At 35.9% G+C, this 24,429-nt stretch overlaps 7 protein-coding genes across 8 annotated transcripts; 3 read left to right on the top strand and 4 right to left on the bottom strand.

The window, feature by feature from the left end:
• Window positions 1-116: 116 nt before the first annotated feature.
• Window positions 117-1,302, bottom strand: LOC18014922 (protein NEN3). Its single transcript, XM_006396482.2, has 5 exons — window positions 906-1,302; window positions 682-839; window positions 552-598; window positions 401-464; window positions 117-261 (listed from the first exon to the last, which is right to left on the bottom strand). Exons 1-5 carry the CDS (start codon window positions 1,300-1,302, stop codon window positions 175-177), a joined length of 753 nt encoding a protein of 250 aa, XP_006396545.2. The 3' UTR covers window positions 117-174.
• Window positions 1,303-3,461: 2,159 nt separating this feature from the next.
• On the bottom strand, window positions 3,462-4,346 carry LOC112085140 (glutathione S-transferase T3-like). The gene is made up of 2 exons (XM_024154163.1): window positions 4,103-4,346; window positions 3,462-4,039 (listed from the first exon to the last, which is right to left on the bottom strand). The coding sequence occupies exons 1-2, from the start codon at window positions 4,344-4,346 to the stop codon at window positions 3,462-3,464; spliced, it is 822 nt and encodes a 273-aa protein (XP_024009931.1).
• A 3,817-nt stretch (window positions 4,347-8,163) lies between these two features.
• On the top strand, window positions 8,164-9,232 carry LOC18014921. The gene is made up of 2 exons (XM_006396481.2): window positions 8,164-8,608; window positions 8,893-9,232. The coding sequence occupies exons 1-2, from the start codon at window positions 8,330-8,332 to the stop codon at window positions 9,157-9,159; spliced, it is 546 nt and encodes a 181-aa protein (XP_006396544.1). The 5' UTR covers window positions 8,164-8,329; the 3' UTR covers window positions 9,160-9,232.
• On the bottom strand, window positions 9,213-11,205 carry LOC18014940 (zerumbone synthase). Its single transcript, XM_006396480.2, has 4 exons — window positions 11,030-11,205; window positions 10,842-10,931; window positions 9,800-10,118; window positions 9,213-9,710 (listed from the first exon to the last, which is right to left on the bottom strand). Exons 1-4 carry the CDS (start codon window positions 11,041-11,043, stop codon window positions 9,225-9,227), a joined length of 909 nt encoding a protein of 302 aa, XP_006396543.1. The 5' UTR covers window positions 11,044-11,205; the 3' UTR covers window positions 9,213-9,224.
• Window positions 11,206-12,667: 1,462 nt separating this feature from the next.
• LOC18014941 lies at window positions 12,668-16,064 on the top strand. Of its 2 annotated transcripts, XM_024154380.1 has the most exons (8): window positions 12,668-12,878; window positions 13,026-13,364; window positions 13,467-14,779; window positions 14,884-15,150; window positions 15,246-15,326; window positions 15,412-15,523; window positions 15,606-15,672; window positions 15,802-16,064. In XM_024154380.1, exons 1-8 carry the CDS (start codon window positions 12,809-12,811, stop codon window positions 15,815-15,817), a joined length of 2,265 nt encoding a protein of 754 aa, XP_024010148.1. In that variant the 5' UTR covers window positions 12,668-12,808; the 3' UTR covers window positions 15,818-16,064. The 2 variants fall into 2 exon arrangements, with proteins under 2 accessions (XP_024010148.1, XP_024010149.1); XM_024154381.1 differs by lacking the exon at window positions 12,668-12,878 and having other exon boundaries at window positions 13,207-13,364; window positions 13,472-14,779.
• On the bottom strand, window positions 16,034-17,734 carry LOC18014939 (U1 small nuclear ribonucleoprotein C). The gene is made up of 5 exons (XM_006396479.2): window positions 17,619-17,734; window positions 17,478-17,520; window positions 16,990-17,031; window positions 16,670-16,898; window positions 16,034-16,402 (listed from the first exon to the last, which is right to left on the bottom strand). Exons 1-5 carry the CDS (start codon window positions 17,624-17,626, stop codon window positions 16,143-16,145), a joined length of 582 nt encoding a protein of 193 aa, XP_006396542.1. The 5' UTR covers window positions 17,627-17,734; the 3' UTR covers window positions 16,034-16,142.
• A 140-nt stretch (window positions 17,735-17,874) lies between these two features.
• On the top strand, window positions 17,875-20,579 carry LOC18015004 (mitochondrial substrate carrier family protein ucpB). The gene is made up of 9 exons (XM_006396477.2): window positions 17,875-17,965; window positions 18,133-18,258; window positions 18,688-18,749; window positions 18,837-19,073; window positions 19,166-19,327; window positions 19,460-19,509; window positions 19,609-19,741; window positions 19,835-19,872; window positions 19,958-20,579. The coding sequence occupies exons 1-9, from the start codon at window positions 17,926-17,928 to the stop codon at window positions 20,052-20,054; spliced, it is 945 nt and encodes a 314-aa protein (XP_006396540.1). The 5' UTR covers window positions 17,875-17,925; the 3' UTR covers window positions 20,055-20,579.
• The last annotated feature ends 3,850 nt before the right edge of the window (window positions 20,580-24,429 follow it).

The following is a 24,429-nucleotide window of genomic DNA, read 5'->3' as shown; positions in this document are numbered from 1 at the left end:
CCAATGATCTGTACAAGACAGATCATTTCACATACTATTCTAGCTACTGATGGCTCACCAGGCTTAATCCTACATGCATTTACAAAATGGGAATGAAAAAACTGACGCACTGAATGACCAGGAAGAGACAGAGGAATGATACTTTCTTCATGTGGATTACCAACTTTCTGGTTGTTAGACGTACCCTGCTATTCCAGTTTTTGCTTCATCTGCAGCATCGGTCTGAAGAGTTTCAAGAACACTGGAACAAAGTATTGACTCCTGAAACCAAAGTATTGACTTTTAAGTCATTAAGTGATTTTCTAAAGGACCCAACTTTTGCAAACTGTAGACACAAGTCAGATATGTCTCAATTGTTTCTAATCATTGAAGTTAGACAAAAGGAGAAGAACAGCATCACCAGGAACTCAGAGGCTGCAAATAACTTAAGAATTTCAAGATTCAGCCGGCAATCAAGTAAGCTCCTGGTGAAACATGTCGATGTTTAGTCCCATATTGAAACAACATGTGAATTGTTAAAAAAAAGGCTCAGGGAATCGATTAGATTTTACCTGTGCGCTTGATCTCCTAGCCCGTAGTATTTAGCAAGAGATGCCATCTACGTACATTTGTTAAAAGAAGAAACTTTGTGAATCACTGAAGTTACATGGAAGCTACAGGCTTGAGAAAAGAGAGAGAGACCTTCATGTCGCCAGCTCTGTTCCCAAATTTCTTAGACATCAATAAAAGCGTATCGATAATATCTTTCGGCTCCGGAGGAGACTGACCAATCTCTGCAAATGCCTCTCTAATTCTTGCACAATCGAATCGCTTTATGTTATGTCCAGCCCAAACTCGTCCTACACAAACACCAAAATCAATGCTGCTTCATGAGAGAGAGAAAGAGAAAGAGAAAAACTCATTACCGTTGAGAATGTCGTAGACTTTGCCGGAGATTTCAGCGAATGTGGGTGCAGACAAGACGTCGTCGCGCGTGATGCCGCTACGCTGCTTAGAGATCGTGGTGATGAGAGAAAGATCGGTGGGTCGAACCAATGTGGAGTAACTATGGAGCTCGACTAGCGTCTTAGGACAAACCAAGATAGAACCAAACTCCAGAATCGCGGAAGGCTGGCCAGCTTTGGTCGGAACCGTTGTCTCGACGTCGAAGAATGCTATCTCCCTTCTCTCATCGCCGGCCAAAGTGGAACGCCATCGTCGAGTGAAAGATAATGCGTTGGTTTTAAACCGAGTGAATAAACTGGTCCTAATCATTATGAGAGCATCCACCATGGTGAACCTCTCTTGGGGTTCATCAACCATTTTTTAACATTTTTTTAGTTGAACTTCACTTAGAACCCATCCTCTTTTTCCTCTCCAATGGTGATCCCATCTTGGGATTCATAAAATTAAAATATTAATATATTTTTGTACATTTTTTTGAGAAAAATTAGAAATTGTTAATTTTTTTTAACATAAAAATAATAAATTTTTATGTAAACCAATATTAAATTGCATTACATGAATATTAAAAAATAACAACATAACTTTTGAAATAAAAACATACAATTATCAGTTATAATTTTCAAAACCGCCAAATTTTTGCCAAATGCGCTCAAGTAAATCAGCTTGTAGTCGGTCGTGTACTTTAGGATCCCGAACTTTTTTCCGATTGCCGATCAAATTGTTGATATTTGTAGGCATATCTATAGAATATGTCATATCCACTTCTGAACTTCTGCTTCCCTCTACTTGCTGGAATGCTGATAAATCAAATTGTGTGCGTGTATGTCGTTCGTTTTCCACAATCATATTGTATAGTATAATACATGCCCTCATGATTTTTCCTATCTTCACCTTATCCCCAAAAAGAGCCGGGTTTTTAACAATTGCAAAGCGAGCTTGCAAGACTCCAAAAGCACGCTCGACATCTTTTCTGACCGACTCTTGTTTTGTTGCAAATAATGATGCTTTTTCACCTTGCGGGGATGGAATGGATTGGATAAACGTTGCCCACTTTGGATAAATACCGTCGGTGAGGTAATATGCCAAATGGTACTGATGTCCGTTGACCCAGAAATTAACTTTGGGAGCGCGACCTTGTAATATGTCATCAAACACAGGTGATCTATCAAGAATATTTATATCGTTTAATGTACCTGGAGGTCCGAAAAAGGTATGCCATATCCAAAGATCATGCGACGCTACTGCCTCTAACACGATTGTCGGCTTTCCTGAACCACGTGTGTATTGCCCTTTCCAAGCCGTTGGGCAATTCTTCCACTCCCAATGCATACAGTCTATGCTTCCTATCATCCCGGGAAATCCGCATGATTCTCCGATATCAAGAAGGCGTTGTAGATCTTCTGGGGTGGGTCTTCTTAGGTATTCATCACCGAATAAGTTTATTATTCCGTCAACAAAATTTTCCAAGCAAGGAAGAGCAGTACTCTCACCGAGTCGGAGATATTCGTCAACCGCATCAGAAGCACATCCGTATGCCATAATGCGAATGGCAGCGGTACATTTTTGAAGTGTAGAAAGACCGAACCGTCCAATAGCATCTCTTTTCTGTTTAAAAAATGACACTTCTTGGGAGAGCCTTTCGACGATATACATGAACAACGGTTTGTTCATTCTGAATCGGCGTCGAAAAATATGCGGAGGGTACGTTGCATCATCAGCAAAATAGTCATTCCATAAATTTAGATGACCTATTTCGCGATGTCGTTCAATATAGGCTCGCTTTTTCTTCTTCTTTGTAGCCTCTTGGGAGTCCGCAATGAGAGCATCAATGTGGTCATCAACGAGATTATCTACATGCTGATCAAAAATATCATCAACAATTTCATCTAGAGAATCATCGTCCGGATATGGATTTGAAGAGGAAGCCATTATCTTGAAGAATAGTGGGATTGAAATATGAGAATGAAATATGAGAAAGGAAGAGATGGAAGTAGAGAGGAGTTTGCTGAAAACGATATTAAACTGGGAACGAGAGGAGTTTATTATTGCAGAGATGGAAGTACAAAGTATGAGAGTAAAAGTTAAGGCATATATATAGAAGTAGTTAACGGTTCATAAGCGAAGTAGAAAGATACAACAAACCCGTGACACTCCAATACAAAGCATACAAAAACAAGAGTAACCATACATCATATAAAATAACCCGTGACCATGTAACCAGAAAAATACAAATAAAGGAAAGTACAAAAACAAAGTGGTAAGTCCTCTCTTTTACCCGTGACCATTCACCTCTCCTTTACGTCTAAAGCTGGTAGTGCACCAAAATAAACGAACCTGAAAGACAAAGTCATAATAAACTGATATCAATAATATGTAGGCTCTGATTGAACAACATAACCTTTTCATTAAACAACTTAACTAAACCCTTAAACAACATAACATTAGAAGATGATTAAAAAACAACCATTAAACAAAGCAACATTCTAAAACATTACACAAAGCCTCTTCTACCTCAGTTATTCCAACAGTTCGTTTATCAGTTTGTTCTTTAGAGCCTCTTCTACCTCAGTTAGCGATTCTTTTTTTCCTAGAAGAAACTCTAGTAACCTCTTGTTTGATAACTTGTTCCTCAACTCCATGTCTTTGGCCTTCATTTCCAATATACCTCCTATATCCACAACCGGCTTCCCTTTCTCGTTACCAGCGGTTGGCTTCTTAGCCTTGGCTTTCGCAGCCTTGACACCGATTGGACGTGCCTCCGGAACTTCCTCTTCAAGATTGATGGTCGATGGCTCATCCGAAGACTCACACGTCTTTCTCCTTTTAGCCTTGTCAATATCCTTTGTTAAAGACTCAGAGCACCATTTCTGATCATGGCGTAGCTCGCGCCATGCGTGATCAAGCGTGAACTTGACACCATGATCGTTGAAGAAAATATCATGTGCAGCCTTCATTATATCATTCTCGCTCTGTCCACTTCTTTGATCCTTCAATGCGGCTTCATAACAGCCCACAAATTTGCAGACCTGATCGTTCAGCCTCCCCCAACGTTGCTTGCAAGTACTTTTTGGTCTAGAATTTTCCCCAGTCAGTCCTAGAGTATTATTGAAATATTATTGTATCCTAAACCAAAAAGCACCGACTTTTTGCTCATTACCCACCACGGGGTCTTTGCTGGTGTTCAACCACGCAGAGAAGAGCACCACGTCCTCCTTCGGTGTCCAAAGCCTCCTTCGGTGTCCACTTCGGTTTCCATCTTCACCAGTTAAGTTTGGATCATCAGAACCCTGGCTACTAAACCGAGGGATTTCTGATGATCCAAGGTCAATTGTTTCAGGAAAAGTGTAAGATTTGTCTTGTTGTGAGGTTAGGAGGTTTACAAATGAAGTAGGTGAATCCATATGGTTGGCTTCGGGTTTAGAGAATTGAAAGAGGAAGAAAGTTTGGAGAAGTGCTTTCTGAATCGAATGAATAATAAGGTTTGGAGAAGTGGTTACTGAATCAAAAGAGGAAGAAAGGAAAAAAAGTTTTGGAGAATTGGTTAGTGAATCGTTCTAAAGAGTAGTGTTGTTTTAAGAGTAAAAGACATGTGTTTAGAGTGATTTGTTTTTTCAGTAGCAAAGCTAACAAGTTTATAGTTGGTTTAAGTTTGTTATTCAATATTTTTAAAAGTTTTTAAAAGTTTTTATGAGTTAAAGAAGTTAAAGCAATCACCATAACTATTCACCAACAAAATGTACTATTGTGTTTACTCGTTAACTACTTTGCCAACTGTATTACTTCATATTAAAAGCTGTCTATAAGGGATCACCAGACGTTTACCAACTAAAGTAAACCAACACTCATCACTAAGCCATTCACGCAGACTTCTTAAATGTAAAACAATCTTAAATCTAACTATAGAAGAGGGCTGACCTTATGAGGAGTTTGATTGGTGACAGAGCTTTAAAACCTCCACCTTGTATAACCATCCATATCACGAAAGTTCCTCCATTAAATCATGCAAAAAGAAAAAAAAAACATATAAGGTCCTCATAGAAAATCACCAAAATAAGTAAACCATTTCAGTCACACATCACACCCTAACTCGATCATAAAAGCTCTTTATCAGGCATCACCAGACGTTTACCAACTAAAGTAAACCAGCATTCATCACTAAGCCATTCACGCAGAGTTCTTAAAAGTAAAACTAACTATAAGCTAACTATAGAAGATTTCAATCACACATCAAACCCTAACTCGATCATAAATGAAGCAATGAGTAGAAGAGATGAGCAAACAAACGAGTACATACTCCATGAACAGAACAGACGAGTAGAAGAGATGAGTAAACAAAACCAATTAAACTAAAGAGAACAATTAACAATTCCCGAAAACAAAAAATATCCAATCGAAAAATATCCAAACTAAAGAGAACAATTAACAGATGAATGCTTCACCACATATGAATCGAAAAATGCAAAAGACAATCATATTCATACGACGAATCAAAGCAGAGCCCCAAAATAAACTCATTCAAATCGATTGTATCTTTTTTATACATAAGACAAATGATATACAAAACCCGGATCGAAATATGCTACAGAAATCGTATAACAATAACTCACACACACACTAAACTCATTCAATCAACCTACTTTGATTCCTACCAATTTTCCCCAAATTTTCCCCAAATTAGCAAACCCTAATTTCAACCACGCAGACCCAAATTCTATAACAAATAAATAAAGCAGAGAGATTACCTTCAAAGACGCGAATCGATAAACCGAAATTGATCTCGCCGGTGTCGAAAGCGCAGGTCTCGCCGATTTTGGGTTGAATCTGTGGAAATCGCCGGTGGTGAAGAGAACACGAAGGAGAGAAAATGAGAGATGGTGGTCGAGAATGAAAAAATTGTTTCCCGACAATAATTTTACCCAGGCGAATAAGAATGTGACACCTGTCAATGAACCTCTCAAAAATGAGGCTCATCAAGTCCGTCCTGAAGGGGCGGTTCATCACAATAATGGGCTTTACCTATTTTTTTAAATCATTAATGGGTTATGAACCCAGCTGATGAACCTCTTTAAACCCTGCATTGGACCTGCTCTGAGTGCGCCGGTTTTAGATAACCGATCAAATTTGAAAGTAAATAACTTTTCCCTCCTCATTCTCCATTCAGTAAACACTGATCTGTATGTGACTATGTGTGTATGAAACAATCTGTAAAGGCAATTTTTATAATAAGTTATGGAGAAGTAGATGGAGAGAGGGTTCCTAAACACAAGGAACACCACCTTCTCGTTTTTCCATCACTATGGTTTGTACGCGAACTTCATGCGCCAATGATGATGGCAAGCCCATGTTCTTCGTGACTATGCGTCATGTTTGGTAAGTGACTTAGTGGTAACTAAAAATCTAACAACTGATAACCAAAAAAATAAAAATAAATGTCGACAACAAACATTTCTTGAAAACTGTATTAGCCAACAATTTTAAGAGAAAAAAAATCTCTATGATTTTCTTTGGTATTAAATCGCTTTTCAAAATGAAAAATAATAGCCTGAAAGATTTGTAGTTTAAGGATTTGTACTAGTGTTATCATCCGGTTTTAAATCTAACAAGACAATGCAATTGAATGATACCTTAGAGCATCTATATTGGTGAGATAATTCTAAGGACATCTCAAAAATATAATAATAATATAAAAATTAATTAGCATAATGGATATTGATAGATATATAATTTAATTTTATGATTTATAAAAATATAAAATAAAAAGAATAATATTTAAACTATTTATTTGTATTTTAAAGTGTTGGATATATGGATATATAGTATTTAAACTTTTAAGAACCCCTCTCATTGTATTTTAAACTATTTATTTGACATGTGTCCAATGAGAAGGGTTCTCAAAAGTTTTTATTTGAAAACCCATTCTTATCTTTTTTGTTTGAAATTAATTTTTCTTTATTTTTAATAGCTTTTAAGGTTGAGATACCAATTGAGATACCCCAATGGAGATGCTATTATATATTCAACAAAAGAAGAATACTTCTAAATGAAGTGTATATGACAACTTAGCATCTCCAATGGTTTTTTCATTTTTTTTATTTCATATTTAAAATTTCTTCATTTTTGAAGGAAAAAATGAAAAAAACCATTGGATCAATCTTTCTTCATTTTTTCCTTCAGAAAGAATATTCTAAATATATTCTATCCTTATATTATTATTAATTGCTACTAAGATCCTTTAATTATTTATTTTATAAACTTTTACCTACTTATTTTATTTATAGTAATTCTTTAACAAAAATTTAATAATTTTAATGGATGTGAAGTAGTTTCCCAGATTATTAAATTGTTAGTTTATGATATGTTAAGTTTTATTATTTATAATTTAGTATTAATTATGTATTTTTTTAATTTTATTGTTGATTATGTTATTGTATTTCTTAATTAATATATGTTATTATATTTTGTAAGAAAAAAGTTTACCTTCAAAAAATGAAGAAATGAATAGTATTCCTTTAAATATGAAGAAACATTGTTCATTTTTTCATTTTGAAGGTGAATTTGAAGCACCATTGAAAAATATTTCTTCATTTATATCTTCAAAATAAACAAAAAAGGTATAATTTGAAGGACCATGGTCTAAAGATGAAAAAAGTGTATATGTGCTTCGGTTAGTAAGAAATAGACACAAAAGAAACAGACTCCAATTGAAAATTCATTGAAATCTCAAGTTTGGGTTTGTTGGTAGATTTTGAAAATTGGAGTTCCTCCCAAGAAAGCACAAGAGATCTTGATATTATAAAAACATCCTCTGGTGAATCTCTCATGGAATTCACTCTAATTTTTTTATTAATAAAATTTTGAGAAGAGAGAGAAGGTTGAAGTAGAGAGAAGGACGAAGAAGAGAGGAAGAGAAAAAAAAGGTGGAAGAGAAAAAAAAGACCAACGAATATAAATGTAACATGTCACTGATGAACTCCATGAAAGGGAGTTTGTAAAAATCCTTGGAGAAGAACTCTAATGCTCTAACCTGGATTTTTTTTCTCACTTCTTAGTGCAAGATCAACAAATAGGTTGTTAAACACAGATTTTAACAGCATTTATAAACTCCCGTTCTGTTTCCTTGTGATTCATAATTTAGCTACTGGGATGTCAATGAAACAACCTCTTTTGTACTTATACAATATCGTTATCTGTTGTCTTGGGGCTCAACAGCTGAACGTCGTCGTATAACGCAGGCACGTCACGAGCAGCTTTGTGATCTAGATATGACGTCGTCATCTTGTTATCTTCCTCGCTCAATTCAATTGCACCCACCAAAGATAGATTTTTTTTTTCTTTACCGAGATAATCAGCGAAGTGAAGCTATAGAGCGTGAGACGACGAAAGAATGAGCTCATGGGTTTGCTCTTACGTGACCCAAAACGTCATAGTCACCGATTATTCTCATACTTTCTCATTAACCCAACACTTTGGTTTTCCGGCGTCGATTCGAAGAGCATCCGTCAGATTACCTTTGACATCTGCGCCGAAATTTCGGCAATTGAATCTCCAAAGGTTTCAATCTTCTCGTCAATCGCCGACCCATGAAGGAGAAGAAGACTCCGAATCAGTCGTACAAGCCCTCAAGATTCCAGACGAGTGGTTGCTCCCTTCCAAGGCCATTGAGGTGCTTTCTCGCTTCTATCAAATGCCAAATTTTCAAAGCAATTGATTTTAGTGTTTTTGTGATTCCTCTGTTTCTAGATTCGAATTTCCGCAACATTGCTTACTCAAATGCTGATTTAGGGGTTCTCCGTTTCCTCATAAATTTGGTTAATTTCCAGCAAAATTTGAAAATGTAACTTGTGTAGTATCCATCATCTAACAATTGCTTTCAAGCATTTATATACAGTATAGCGTTAGTTATATGGTATGATTCTCTGGATTGCTGATTTTGAAATGTTTGGTCAGGAATCTGAATGGTTGAGAGTAACTCTGCACAAATGGTTGGATGATGAGTATTGCCCTGAGCCAACCAATGTAGAGATCAGTAATGTAGCTGCAAAGTCTTTCTACAGTTCACTGTTGGAGAAAGAAACTGACATGGGAGTGATTTTGTTGAAGATGGCTCAAGATTTAACTTCCATTTCATACCAAGAAAGCTTCCATGGAGCTTTCACATCCGCAAATGCAGCTATAAATTTGATTGTTGAAAGAGTAGAAACCGGCCTAGTCTAGTTTTAGTTTAGTTCCCTTGAAGGGTTCAAGAACATTTTCTTTTGTAAAGTATGAATCTAAGTTTGTTATTTCACTTGATCAGGCGCAGGGAAATCTAGAGTCTTTACAGTTGTGAATCCTCCATCTACCACAAGATTATGCCCATTTACATACTTTGAATCATCTGATGCGAGGTAAACCGCTGCATTAGCTACATCGATCGGTTCACAAACCTCTCCGTTTAACACTCCCGTGCTCTGCACCATCTGGATCAGCCTCGAGTCATGGACGTTAGGGTAAATCTGCCTCATCTCATCCATCACAAATGATGTTGTGATTGCAAAAGGGGAAATGCAGTTGACTCGGATCCTGTGCCTGCATAGTTCTGAAGCTGTTGATCTAACAATTCCGATAACTGCAGATTTCGAGACACTGTAAGTATGTTGTGCTAAACCTCCCATCATCCCCGTGACACTCCCTGCGCAAATGATGGATCCTGAGTTGCGTGGGATCATCACACGAGCAGCGTGTTTGATTCCCGTGATGACTCCACGGACATTTGTGTTGATTACCTGCAAAACATACCAAAAAGAGGATCAGATAAAACTAACTGTGTCCTGTCCTTAGACCTGTTCTCTCGGATGTTCTTTTAGATCAGTACCTTGTCGAAAACATTGAGATCAAGATCGATGATACTAGGAGGCGTTTTGCAGGGTATTCCGGCATTGTTGTACATAATGTCAAGCTTTGTGTTTAGCGAGACAGCGAAATCAACTGCATTGGCAATGTCTGATTCTTTGGTCACATCGCACAGGAAATATGCAGCGTTTGGACCGAGTTCTTGCACGGTTTCTTTCCCGATCTGCGGTTGGATATCGGCAATGATAACTTTGGCTCCATGGCTGATGAATTTTTCAGCTGTTGCTTTGCCAATCCCACTTGCTCCTCCTGTGATGAGCGCTACTTTGCCATCTAGCTTCCTTTTACAAATGTGTGAAAACTATAGATTAGATTTTAGTATTAAGGTAAGACTTCGCATATTTCTAATTCTAGAAAGCAAATATTTTTTTTTCCTACTCTAAGTTCTTATGTTCATGTAAGGTTTGGCTGATCTTTTTAATACAGAAAGTCATAAACAATAACTATAAACTCAAAGTTTTTTCTAAGTAGCTACCTGAATTTTTAGTGTTAGTTATACATGGGCTAGTAGAATTAACGTTTTCTTCAAGCTTTTATCTCCTCGATGTTGAATTTAGATTCCTCTTTTTTTATTTCTTGTCTCACGTTTCTTTTCTTTATTGAAAGCTTTCTGACTTCAAGATAAGGTTTTGTCGAAGAAGACAAATAGAACAAACCAACTAGTAATATCAAATAATTTTACGTATATGACATTCACAAAAAGACATCACTGAATAATTAAGATCCATTTGTTATAAATTTATAATTGTTAGTCCTGCAGGGATATCTATAATTTGATTTACTTACTAATGAACCTGATTTACATAAAACTTTTTGGGCTTAACTAAATATCAGATTTCCTTCAACACATGAACTTAAAATAAAACGGTCATGTATAGGTTTTTTATTTTGCAATAGAAAGGTCAGAAACAATTTTGTTTTCTTTCTCAGTAAATAAATTTAAATCTGATATTGTATCCCACAAATTCAGATTGTTTTAAAACTGGGATTAAGATGGGACTTGCCTTGAACTTGAATCAGATGATGCAGATGAAAAGTTTCCCTTGATGAGCACGTTCTTGCCCACATACAATCTCTTGATTAGTGCATTTTTTCTATTTCAGAGATGAAAAAAGAACAATTAGAATAAAAATAGTGTTCATTGTTAAATCTGCAGGAATGGAGAAAAAAGGTATCAGAAAAGGAGCTTGACCCAATCTGAAACATGGTGTGTGCGTATTGCTCCGAGATAGATCGGTCTTTGTCGTTTTTCTAACTTCGAACTTTGAGTCTTTCAAGAGATGGGTTTCTTTGTTTGTGCCTAGAAAATATATATAGAGTACCAGAAAGAGAGAGATAGATATACACAAAGATATTGTCTTTGAGGAGAGAGAGAGAGAGAAAGGTGTAGCCTTGAAGGATAGAGAGAGAGAGAAAAAAAAAGAAAAGAGAATCTAATGGGGCTGTGATTTGAACCAGTAGTATACTAGCATGCGAGTGTTTTGTAAAACGTTTGATCCTTATTTTTTGTTAATGAAGACAAAAAAAAAGATCATGTTATAAAAGTTAAGGCATGTGCTGATTTGATTTTTTCCCCAAATAAGATTGTAAGATAGCCTAATAGGCAGAAGGTAATTTTGAACTTGATCTTATCTTTAATACCAATCTCAATTATGTTTTTTTTTTATATTTAGATTCATTCATTGATTTTAAAAGAATTTTTTAGTTTATACCTTTGAAAATCTTTTGAGCACGTCAGAAAAAAAAAACTATAAAATCATCTTCTAATGCTTATTGTGGCATGTGTTGGTGCTTATTGTGAGCTGTCTGTTAATTAATGAATTATCTTTACGTATTCACTCATACAACGTACCTACCAATACCATCCTCATATGGCGACAGAAAGCTAATAATAATAATTCACATTATGATGTAAATATGATATAATATAAATGTAACATCCAGAGACATCTGCTGGATTGGATACGATACGACCAATTTTCATTTGTTATCTAATGGCATTCCACCTAATAAGATGTATTATGTACCGTTTTGTTGGTAGATACAATTTTTTTTTTTTTTTAAAACACAATTCTTTACAACATACAACTACATATTGTAAATTGGTCTAGATTATGAATTTATGACGCACAAAAAATAGTTAAGAAAATAAAACCATGTTTCTAATGGGGTGTTCCTAATTAAGTAATGATAATCAAAGAAAAGCAAAGTGTTGCCTGTCTTTCTTTAACATCTACCTATAAATTGTAAAGATTCTTGAATATGAAGATTCTTCGTGGATTTGCATAGAGAGATCGATGTATGATGTGTCGAATAAGTAGTTTCTGTTTCTTCTAGAAAGCATAGATAAAATATTAGCCATTTTTTTCTTTTTCGAACGCTAGCTGCACATTAAAGGAAGAACAACATGGTGGGAAAAGAAAATAAATATGTAAAAGGACAAAATGGTTTTTAAAAAATAAAAAATTGGGGCGTTCCGAGAATTGAATATGAAGATTTTTCGTGGATTTGCATAGAGAGATCGATGTATGATGTATCGAATAAGTAGTTTCTGTTCCTTCTAGAAAGCATAGATAAAATATTAGTCATTTTTTTCTTTTTCGAACGCTAGCTGCACATTAAAGGGAGAACAACATGGTGGGAAAAGAAAATAAATATGTAAAAGGACAAAATGGTTTTTAAAAAATAAAAAATTGGGGCGTTCCGAGAATTAGGTCCCTAAGCGAGAATCATACCACTAGACCAAACGCCCTTTTTGACATATCTGTTAGCTTTATTTATAAATTCTCTAAACACAACATAGCAAAATTCCGCTTTTCAAAACCATCGTTCATCGACTCGTCTCTCTCCCAGAATCCCGCCAATGTGCCCGAGTTACCGTCAATGGAACCTCTAGGATTTCTCCTCGGTTTCTAGTCGTACAAGAATTGAGCGCTTATAGTGATTTGATTTCGTGAGATTCTAGTTTCCGATGGTCAATCATATCGACACCGAAGTTTTCGCCTCCGATTTCAAGTCTACTTCAGCTTCTTCGATTCATAGTGAGTTTTGCGATGACGAATAACTTACTTTCCTTCTCCCTTCGAATTCCGAATTGTGTTTTCCGGATTATTGTAGCTTTGAGGTGGATAGATTCATTTTACGAATTTTTGACGGGTGAGCAAATTTTCCTTTCTGAATTCTCTTAGGGTTTGAGGTTAGTGAGATTTTTGGATTCGGGGAAATTCAAGATACAGAGCCGATTGATGAAGCTATGTCGCAGATTGATGATTGCTCGTCACTTGAAACCCCATTTCAAAAGCTCTACGACGATACGGAGCTCGTAGATAACGGAGATTGTGGTGATAAAGAAACACTGGACCAGGAATTTGGCGGTCTCGATGAAGTGGTGGATGATAGTGAGGATGAAGATAGAGGAAATGGGAGTGTTGCTGCCGCTGAGTCGACATGTTTGCGGGAGCTAAGCCCCAAAGCTGCAGATATACTTTTGGAGTCTGATGGATCGAATGATCACGAATGTGAGACAGGTAAAGATATCTTTGTGTTGTTATGATGCATCTAATCATCTTCTGTGCAAATCGGTTCTGTTTTAAACTCAGATCAATTCTTACTGTATCTCTTACTTCAAGGAAAGCAAGAATCAAATTGCGGTATCGCGACCGGTTTCCAAGGTTCTTCGCGGATTACTGCTGATAGTCAAGGTCCAGGGCTGGATTTTTTGGATTCTCAGGAACCAGGAGAGTCAACACAAGCAGCTGCTCTTGGTTTTGTGGACCAATTTTTGATGGACAAAGATCTAAATTTGTCCCCAGTGAATCTCCCGGAAACTAGTCGGAGAAGGAAGTCACCTCCTTTCTCAGGTGCAAAAGGACGTCAATCTCTGGCCAAAAGAATCAAAACCAGAAGTCCAACCAGGAAAATGAGCGTCTTTGATTGGGATAGTGATCAGTGTGATGTGAGTGACCTTCAAAACTCTCCAGTCACTCGTGCAAACGTTACATGCTTCAAGAGAAGAGAAGATCATGTTCAAGATGATGATCCTGGAGTGAAGGAAGGATCTATGGATCTGTGTGAGAATAGAAAAGTCTCAAAAGGTCCCACAAAAAGATTTATGCAGAACAGTTTTGCTAAACATCACAAGATGGAACAAACACCGAGTTTGAGTCAGGGCATTATGCCAATCTCGAAGATGGATGCTCAGTTGCAGGATAAAGCGTCAAATGAGCAGTTTGAACCTGAGAACGAATTTACTGATGTTGGTATTAGCACTCAGATTGCTGCTGAAGCAATGAGTGTTTTACTGTTTGCTCCCTGCACTAAAGCTGAAGCTCATGAATCAGAAACCATGGATCTCTCTAGAAAGAACAATGATACCATTGGGAGTAGACCTGAAAGAGACAACTGGAGTGATCTGCTTAGTGCTCCAAACAAGAAGAGAAACATTAAGAAGAAGAAGAGAAAACTCACTATGAAACAGAGGGCTGGCACAAACGTCTCTGCTATAACATGTCTTCTTAGCTTATGTGAATGGAGGCATCCCAGGGCCAAAAGATCACGTCTTACGCAAAGGCGTCACGTCCCACCTAGGAAATCTTGGGATACTAGTTCAGCAAAAGACAGAAGCGAAACCAACACTCTATCAAGAAGGTTACGAGTTTCATTAAGCGGGACAAGACAAGCCTCTTCTTGCCATTCAGGTGTCAATGATTTGGATGTTGCAAACCATGCCTCTCCAATGAAAATATATGGCGGAAGTCATGAAATCTCTTGTAATAAAGATTTGCCTAGGCCATTTCTTCTGAAGGAGATCGCAAGGCTTGGAGGATCAGGGAAGGTAGATGACTTCATGTGGAAAGACTTGAGGAGACGAAGAAACTTAGCACATGTTCGAGTCTTATTCAGCCATAATCTGGATGAAGAAACAATCAAGCAGCAGAAGAAGGTTTGATTATCCTTCTAATCATCCTTTTTATCAATTTTGACAGTGCAAGTATATGCAGATTTACACTAAATTGGTTATCAAGAATTCACTCTTCTCTTCCGTAGATCATGGTTCGGCTGGGAATTACTCCGGCATCTTGCTCGGCAGACTCAACACACTTCGTAGCAGAAAGATTTTCTCGGACAAGGAATATGTTGGAAGCCATAGCCCTTGGTAAACCTGTTGTTACTCCTCTATGGCTGGAGAGCTGTGGACTAACAAGATGCTTGATGGATGAGAAGAAGTACATCCTAAGAGATAGCAAAAAGGAAAAAGAAGGGTTCTGCATGCTTACATCTTTGGCCCGTGCGAAGCAGCACCCCCTTCTTAAGGTCACTATCTATTCTCATTTGACATTTTCTCAGAGCTTCATTAACACCCTTTGCTCGAAAATATCTGAGATCTTACAAGTCACAATTATTCACAGGGGTTAAAAGTCTGCATCACACCCAACATTAAACCCGACAGAGGTATGACTGCTGACTTAGTGAAGTTGACTCAAGGGCAGGTAAGAACAACTCACTTCCATTGAGATATTCTGTTTTATACACATCTTGGCACTTCTTCAGAATGGTTATGAGTTCCTTTATCAGGTAGTGGAGATAAGTGAGATAATTGCTGCAGAGGATAGAAAAATTCCCGATGATCTACTGATTCTTTCTTGCGAAGACGATAGAGACTTATGTCTTCCTTTCATCAATCAAGGTAGCGTCTATGCCAAATTCAACAATATGAAGTTACGCCAAGAAAGAACACTTTTAAGTTTTAACTTGCGTTTGTAACGTAGGGGCTGAAATTTACACCTCAGAGCTTTTGCTGAATGGAATTGTGGTTCAGAAACTGGAATATGCCAGGTTTGGTCACAGATCACAAAATTCAGATATTGTAATCCTAGTTTGCGCTGACTAATAACCCTTTAAAAGTGGATATAATAGAAATTGTCAGACACAAAGTCTTTACAATTCTTTGGTTCTCTGTTGCAGGCATTGTCTCTTCTAAGTAGCAGACAAAAGGAACCAAAGAAACACAGTATACAGCAACGCGTCTACTTCTGTAAACTTACTGATGTACTGATTGGTGCAAGCAATGAATGAAGGCTTTTAATCAATCTTTCATAAATCTGACCTGTTTGTTCTAATAGATAAAAAAATACTCAGATTTTCTCCTTTCATCACTCTATGGCTAGCACATAAAAATGACGCATTTCACATACAATAATTCTAAACCTCTTCACATAAATTGGATTAGAAAAGGTAAGACACTGTGTTAAACAAGAGTTCTGAGAATTTTTGGGAGGAGAAAAATGACTCATCAGAACTAGACCCTACTCATTGCTTTCAGGAGATTCAGCACCCGGGTTTGGATTTGGATTGTTGAAGCTACCACTTGGTGGAGCAGCAGCTGGATTTGTATGATAAGGAGGAGGAGGAGGAAGAGATCCATTATAATTGGGAGGTGGTGCGCCACCTTGACCTGGTAACGGAGCCATTCCTGGTGGTCGGAGAATACCGTTTTGTGGAGGTGGAGGTAGAGGAGCACCAGGCGGTGCCATCATCTGTGGTACTCCTGGAGGTGGCATGTAACCTGGAAAGGTACAATATTACATCACAACTCAAATAACTGATGTTGCAAAGAAGATGGAACCATCTATGTATGAAGTATACTAATTGATGTTTGACCAACATGGTTTAAATGCATGGAATCTATGTCGTAAGAGTCATGATCCATCACAAAGTGATGATCAACTCTCAAAGCTGACAATGTTTACAAACAGTGTTCAATTTAACCCAAAGTTTCGTATATAATGTCGATATTTCTCAAATCACTTATATATTCAGCGCAGTCACTTACCTTGACCAGGCATCATCGGTCTAGGCAGAACAGGAGGTCGCATACCCATAGGCATACTTCCAGGTGGTGGCATCATAGGAAGGCGAGGCCTAGCGAGCATATGCTGATTAAACACAGCACCAACCTGTTGGAATGCTGCAGCTTGACCAAGATGCTCTTTAATTCTTTGATCAATCAGGCTTTGGGTTTGTTGCTCCTCGAATTGCTGATAGTATATTCTCACATTCGCCTGAAGATCATATCAAACTCTTAACAAACCTACAGAAAAGTCTTATATACACCACACAGAATATAAAACATTATAGACTGTGTTTATGTACCTTGTGTTTGTAACCGGCGTTGTGCTGCTTCCTCACCGATGGCTGGAAAAAAAAAATAGTAACAACATAAAAACTTGACTAATAAGAGGTGACAGTTCAATCCGTGAAACATGATTAGATTCTTAAATAGCCCGAAAAACATCATAGAAACCGTAGATAACAAAAGTGCAGCCATTTTGATAAGTTTCATTACGGTATAGTGAGGAAAACAAGTTTAATTTGCAAGACCTTGAGCTTATAATCAATCTTCACCACAAAATCATGAGTTGATTCCTAGTAATCAATCATCTTCACCAATTAATTGAGCCAGCCAAAGTCAAGAATCGAACCAATGTACCAAGTAAATAACCTAGGAATTTAAATCGTAAACCTAACTGATGCCGCCCGAGATCGATTTCAATACAAGCGAGCTTAAGTTCATCAACGACGGCGAGTTCTCGAATACTACGCAAGTAAGCAAATAAACAGGAGAGTAGAATTAGACTTACGGAATCGTGAGTGAGATAAGTGTCGCAATAATCACAGTAATACCTGCGGAAATCAACATAAACAAGTAAGTAAAATCTAATATCGAGCTACATAATTATCTATGTACTACAAAGTAACTATGAAGATCCAGAACACTTTACCTCGGCATCGTTCAGAAAATTCCGAGGGCCTAGCGAGAGTGAGAGAGAGAGACAGAATCTTCGAGAGCAGACGAGAGGAAGAAGAAAGTGCAGAGAGTCTATTTTTTCTTTTGCCTAATTTTTTTTTTTCTAGTAAGAAGGATGATTTTTATCCAACGGTTCAGATTCATTTATGATATCTGACGGCTATTAATAACCGGAGAAGTATCCTTAATGAAGCGGTGTCGTTTCGCATTGCGGATACAAAAAAGGGAAGCAGATACCATTTCCCAAGAAAAAAAAGATTTAAAAAAAGTTTTTTTCAACAATGATCGGAGATATCTCCCCGCCGGTCGCTTCAATTCCAGGTTCGTCGGATCTTTTGCTTTTTGCGACATGATGCTATTGATCTATCTAATAGTTTCATGTTACATTTCGAGAATCATGATAATTCTAGCATGAATCGAGATTTCCTTTTTCACCGGTTTTTTTGGCTATATAATTTGGTGTATTTCAATGGCGGGGATTTGTGTAGTTGTTGAAGGAAATGCGGAAGTGAGGAAGCCGAAGAATCTTCTTCCGCCGCTTTCAATGGTGGCGTCTCATTTTGGCACAAGCGGACTTTCCGTCGCGTTGGCCACTGGCGTGACTCATCCTCTCGGTTAGATTCCTAATGAATTTGTTCACTCATGTTTTTGTAATTCTGTATCTGGAATATCCAATCCTTTTGCTGGAGAGAAAAAAATTGCATATTAGAGTTATTTGATATGTAATTAGTTGCAGAGAGGTACTTTCCGTGGAGATTTATTGCACTTGTGATGGATTTTGGATAGTGATTTTAAGATAATGTAGCAGATGGGTGTTTTCTGCTGGAATTTCTCTTAGGACTGCTTTCTTCAATAGTGATCTTTGGATCCTGTAGCAGTATGTTCTGGCTCTGGCTCAGTGACTTAGTCTCAACTAATGTAGTATATAATGTGGCATTTAATTTTAAGCTTAGGGACTCAGAAGATATCACAGAAGAAATGATTATTTGTCTTCCCGTGATAGTCTGCTTAAACAGGCTCCTTTCCATTATCTTTGTTTCCAGATGTGCTGAAAGTAAGATTGCAGATGCAGCATGTCGGCCAAAGAGGCCCTTTAATTGGAATGGTAATAATGTTCGAGTGAACTTCCCTCTTGATGTTATTGGGGATTTTAAATTCACTTTAGTTTGCATTCTTGGAATTGTTTTTTCAGACTGGGATCTTTGTTCAACTAATGAAGAATGAAGGGCCTAGGTCTTTATACTTGGGATTGACTCCTGCTCTCACTAGATCAGTACTTTACGGGGGTCTCAGATTGGGATTATACGAACCCACCAAGGTTTCTTTCGATTGGGCGTTTGGGTCTACAAATGTCTTGGTCAAGATAGCATCAGGCGCAATTGCTGGGGCGTTTTCCACAGCATTAACCAACCCTGTTGAAGTTGTAAAGGTAGATGAAACCTTTAAGTATTGGTTAGGTTCTGTGCTCATTAGATCTCTTTCTTGGTTTTTAAGACGCAGATCAATTTGCCTTTCTGTTAGGTAAGGTTGCAGATGAATCCAAACGCAGTTCCCATTGCAGAAGTGCGGGAGATAGTCGCTAAAGAAGGCATAGGAGCCTTATGGAAAGGAGTGGGTCCTGCCATGGTTAGAGCTGCAGCACTAACTGCCTCACAGCTTGCAACATACGACGAAACCAAGCGGGTCATATTCTAAGACTCAGTCTTTTCCGCTTTTTGAGCACCATAAAGTTAATATCCATATGTTTTTTGAAATTGTCAAAAATAAGTTGGTGCTATCTAACACTCCAGCTCCTAAAGTTTCTTGTAATTGCAGATTCTGGTTAAACGAACTCCTCTAGAAGAAGGGTTTCATCTTCATTTGTGGTAAAATTTTAACCATTATCAAATTCCACTGTTTTTATCTGGCAACAAAATCCGAAAAATGTGTAGAAACTAACTTACTCTAGCACTTGATGAATGAAGCTCAAGTGTGGTTGCAGGTGTAGTAAGCACTCTGATAACTGCGCCCATGGACATGATTAAAACCCGCTTGATGTTGCAGCAAGATTCCGAAAGCTCCAGAATCTACAGAAACGGGTTTCATTGTGGTTACAAGGTAATGTAAAGGATCCTTCTTTTAAACATCTTAGTTTATATCTTCACTGGGAATTGCTTACATTGAACGTTAATGTTCTGTATCATCCTTCAGGTTGTTCGCAAAGAAGGACCTTTGGCACTTTACAAAGGGTTAGGAAAAAAAGTTCAGGATATTTCTAAAACAAAATTCTTAATAAAATAATTAAAATGGTTTTTTATTTTTTATTATTGACAGAGGCTTTGCGATTTTTGCACGGCTCGGGCCGCAAACGATGATCACCTTCATACTCTGCGAGAAGCTAAGATCACTCGCTGGACTTCACACAATGTAGCCACTGACCAATTCGTGCCCAAGCTTGTCCAGCTAAGTTCTACTCCAATTTTTTATTATTATAATTTTTTCACACTACGTGAGATTTTTTTTCATCACAAAATCTTTATTTATTCTTTATTTGTTATTGTCTAACATGTTAGTATTAATTTCAATTGGATACAATATTAGACATTTCTCAGTTTTTTCAAACGCCTAATTGATTACTCACTTTTGATCAAAAGAAAAGATTATGTGATTCTACAGTCTTTTTCAATTTGAGGTTTATGTGGTTTGCTATTAGTCGGAATTAGAATCAACTTTTATTATAAAGAAAAAGTACTTTTTTAGTTGGTACATTCCTATTGTCTTCTAGATGACTAGATCCAAGCTTTGATGTAAATTGAGCCTTTTTGCTCAATTAGATTGGATAGGCATTGAATTGAAATGAAATGATAGTTATCCAAAAATAAAATATGTACGTAGTGGTTATGTCGGAATCACTTCTATATTACAGAGTGTGTCACTCTAATAAATAAATTTGTTTTCTCTTATAAACAATTATACCAGTCTCCATCACAAAGAATAATAAATTTTTTAATAATTGAAAATTAGCTATTTATCCGAACAAAATAGTAGTTATTAGACAAGAAGAATACGCTGGACCGTGTATGTGCTTTTTTTTTTTTTAATTTGGGAAGAACTAAATTAGACAAAAATGCACGTTATAAACCTGGTAGGGTTAAAACGTGAAAGGTGAATAAATTCAGGGTCCTATTAGTTGGAAATATAGAAGAAAAAAAATCAAATTTGTGGCGTGGAGAAAGGAGCAAGTTGGAGCTGCTCGAGTCTTTGTTTTCTGGTCGTGTTGGCGGGACAGTCTGTCATGGCTTGTGTTTCGCCCATCGGTTTACGATTTATCTACGGTTCTGCCATTCTATATTTTCTCTGACTATTTTGCCCTTTGACAATGACCTTTCAGTTGTGATCCTCTTTCATTATTTTAGAGATCTTACGGTCAAACTCTCTTTTCGCGTTTATCCATTTTACGTAAAGAATGTTTTTAAAAGTGAGTTTTCTTTCACTTTTAAAAAGGGGTTTCCTAGCTATGTTACACAAGAGTTAACTGGCCAAGTATTTAAGGTTCGATTTGTTTACGGAATACTGCTGCAAATGCTGTAATTTGTGGAAACAAATGTTGATGGTTATCTTTTTTTGGTGCAATTTATAGAGTAAACTATAGGAATTAGAAAAAAATAACATTTTGAAAACTAGTTATTGAATAGTTTTTTCATACTTTATTTTTCGATATCTCAATTTTTAATGAAAATATCATTTTTTCAGAAAAGACAAACTAAAAAAAGAAAAGAAATTCATAATATATAAAAATAAGATTATAACACTTATGCTAACAAAAGTAAAAATTTATTTATGAAACACCAATATTTTAGTGTACAAAATTGACTAACAGATAATTCAGTGATTTTCATATGATTTAAGATGATTTGAAACTCAAGCTTTAGAAATTCTTATAATCAATCATAATTTGAAGTTGGTAAGCTTTGTTTTGATTTGACACATTTTAAAGAAGCTTAATTATGCTCTTTTTGATGGAATTTTATTTGATGTTCGGTGAATTTTAGTTATTGCATCCAATATAAGTCAGATTTCGATATAGATTAGCTTTTGTTTTTTGTCATCTAGAAATTTTATTGCAAACCTTTCACGGATACACAACAGATACATAGCCGGAGGAAAACGATAACTTCTCCGGAGTCAAAGCCGACGGAAAACATAATTTCCTCGGAGACAAAGCCCTATCAAAGGGAAACGAAACTACAAATACAAAGCATAAAATCTAAGCCACAAAGTTCAAAACTATGACTGAAAATAAGACGAGAGCAATTTAATCCGATACTAAGAGATAGTACAAACCCAACAAAACTTCAAACTTCTGGAGATCTTTTTGAGAGAAATTAACGAAGATGCCCAAGGCAACATATTCCTCCTATTAAGATGTAGAACAGCAGTTAAAACATTGATTCCTAAGCTTCATAATCCGGCAAGATAGAAACATGATTCTTCCAGATGCGGCGAAGTCGAGAACGACGGTTGAACGCCTAGAAAGAAGCTTTACGAATGGACTAGATCTTGAACAGATCTGAAGGGTAGAGACAAGGAGCGAATGATCCAATCCGGATAACACCAATCTTCACAAAGCAAGAGCGGCAAAAAGAACGAACCGGAGAGAAACCAAAGCGACCTCCACCGAACAAGAAGATTGCAAGCCTGCACAAAACCCAGAACCGGCAGAAAACAGAGCTAACAAAACGATTAAGGAAAAGAAGCGAAAAAACTCGAGGTGTTTGCGGACGAACCACACCGTCAATCCAAAGGATCCGGCACCTCCAGCCTCACAACATCCTAAAACCGGTCAGTACTGAAAATTAAACCACTCAAAGACTGAAATCAACCACACCAAACAAAGAGGATTCAAAAACAAAAAAGATCTATAAATAGATCTAGACCTGAAATGAAAAACCATCTTCAAACTTGATGAAATCATAGATAAAAACAAAGAGGATTAGATAAAAGAGAAGCCAGAAAGCATAGAGCAAAAGGATCCCGACTCCGGTGCTGAAAAAGCCACCAGAATCGATTACCAAGCAAGACGGCGGCTAGGTTTTTTCTTCTTCTTGTCGAGAGGTTTTTTTCTTTTTTGTTATTATATATGTACTATTGTCTATTATTTTAGATATCAATTTATGAATTCAGTTAAACCTCTATAAATTAATAATTTCAGGATTGTAAAATTTTATTAATTTATCGATTTGTTAATTTATTGATATAAAAATCAGTTAAAAAATTAATTTGGAACTTAAAAAATATATTAATTTAATAAGTATTAATTTGTAGAGATTATACTTATTTCTGGTTTATGATCTGATTTCTTTTAATAAAAAAATTACTTTGGTGGTATTTTTCAAAATATCCCTTATTTATAGCCATGTGTATAACAAAATCACAATCTTATATATAAAAGTTGCTCAACTCTCTCCATATAAATGACATATCAGCATTTGAGAATTGATATGAGAATGACATGTGTCATTTTAAAAAAAATTAATTAATAAATTTTAAATGTTAAACCACTCAAAAAAATGAAAAGTTTTTTAATTGATTTTTAAATAACATTTATGTAAATATTAAACAAGAATTTATGTTATAATTAATTAAAAATTGATATTTTTAATAATTTCTTGATTTTTAATGATATTATATTTTTAATTAATTGATTTATAATAAAATATTAACAAATGATGATCATATTTTTTTAAAAAAAAATTACAAAATATATAAATTTAAAATAGTTGAAGAAACAATCTATTTAAAATTACACTTTTAAAAAAGAAAATTAATTAATAAATTTTAATTTTAAATTTTAAACTACTCAAAAAATATCTATTAATTGATTTTTAAATAACATTTATGTAGATATTAAACAAGTATATTATAATTAATTAAATATATTGATAGATAATTAAACAAAAATTTATGTAAATATTAACTCTTGATTTTTAATGATATTGTATTTTAAATTGATTGATTTATACTAATATACTAACACATAATAAATAATGTTTATATTTTTTAAGAAAATATAAAAATATATAAATTTGAAATAGTTGAAGAAAAAAACCTGCACGTTACGTGCGGATATTCACCTAGTGATAATAATGTCTCACTAAAATAGTCTTACATTTTTTCTTATGCTAAAACATGCATATGTCAAAAAAAAGTTATATTTTTTCGGAACTCCCCCACCCAACACCTCATCTTGTTCAAATAGTTTTTACTTATCCAATAAGAGGTTTCGAAATTTTAGCCTAATTATATAATGTATAATTTTCAAAACTGACAGCTTCCCTTGTTTTAACTAAACAACAATACAAGTTGATGTCAAACAAACTTTATTTATTTATTTTTCTTGTTGTCGGAAACTCTTTTATTTTAAAATAAAAAACAAAAAAAAATAAACAACTCATGTTTGACTACAATATTAGATTTTGGAATAGTAAACAGAGTGAGAGAGAGAGAAACAGAAACACAATGCGACGCGGGTAAAGTGGGAGGGTAATTTCGTAAATTCGATTGCATTCCCATAACGAGACAAAACAATCCGAAGTGTTCCCTCGCATCATAAAGCTTCGCATTTCCCTTTGTACAGCTGTAATGGCAAACATCGTAAATTATTCGTAACAGAAAGGGCGATTTTTGTCCGCATTTAATTTAATTCCAACTTCTCAAATTCCACCATTTTCTTCCTCTCCTTCATAATTGAATTTTCTTTTTTTTTTGTTCCTTCTTCATTTATTAAATAAATTAATTTTAGAAAC

This window comes from Eutrema salsugineum, unplaced genomic scaffold, assembly GCF_000478725.1.
Source record: "Eutrema salsugineum unplaced genomic scaffold, Eutsalg1_0 scaffold_3, whole genome shotgun sequence".
NCBI lineage: Eukaryota > Viridiplantae > Streptophyta > Magnoliopsida > Brassicales > Brassicaceae > Eutrema > Eutrema salsugineum.
The sequence above is the reverse complement of the archived record's forward strand: the minus strand, read 5'-3'. Positions and strand labels throughout refer to the sequence as shown.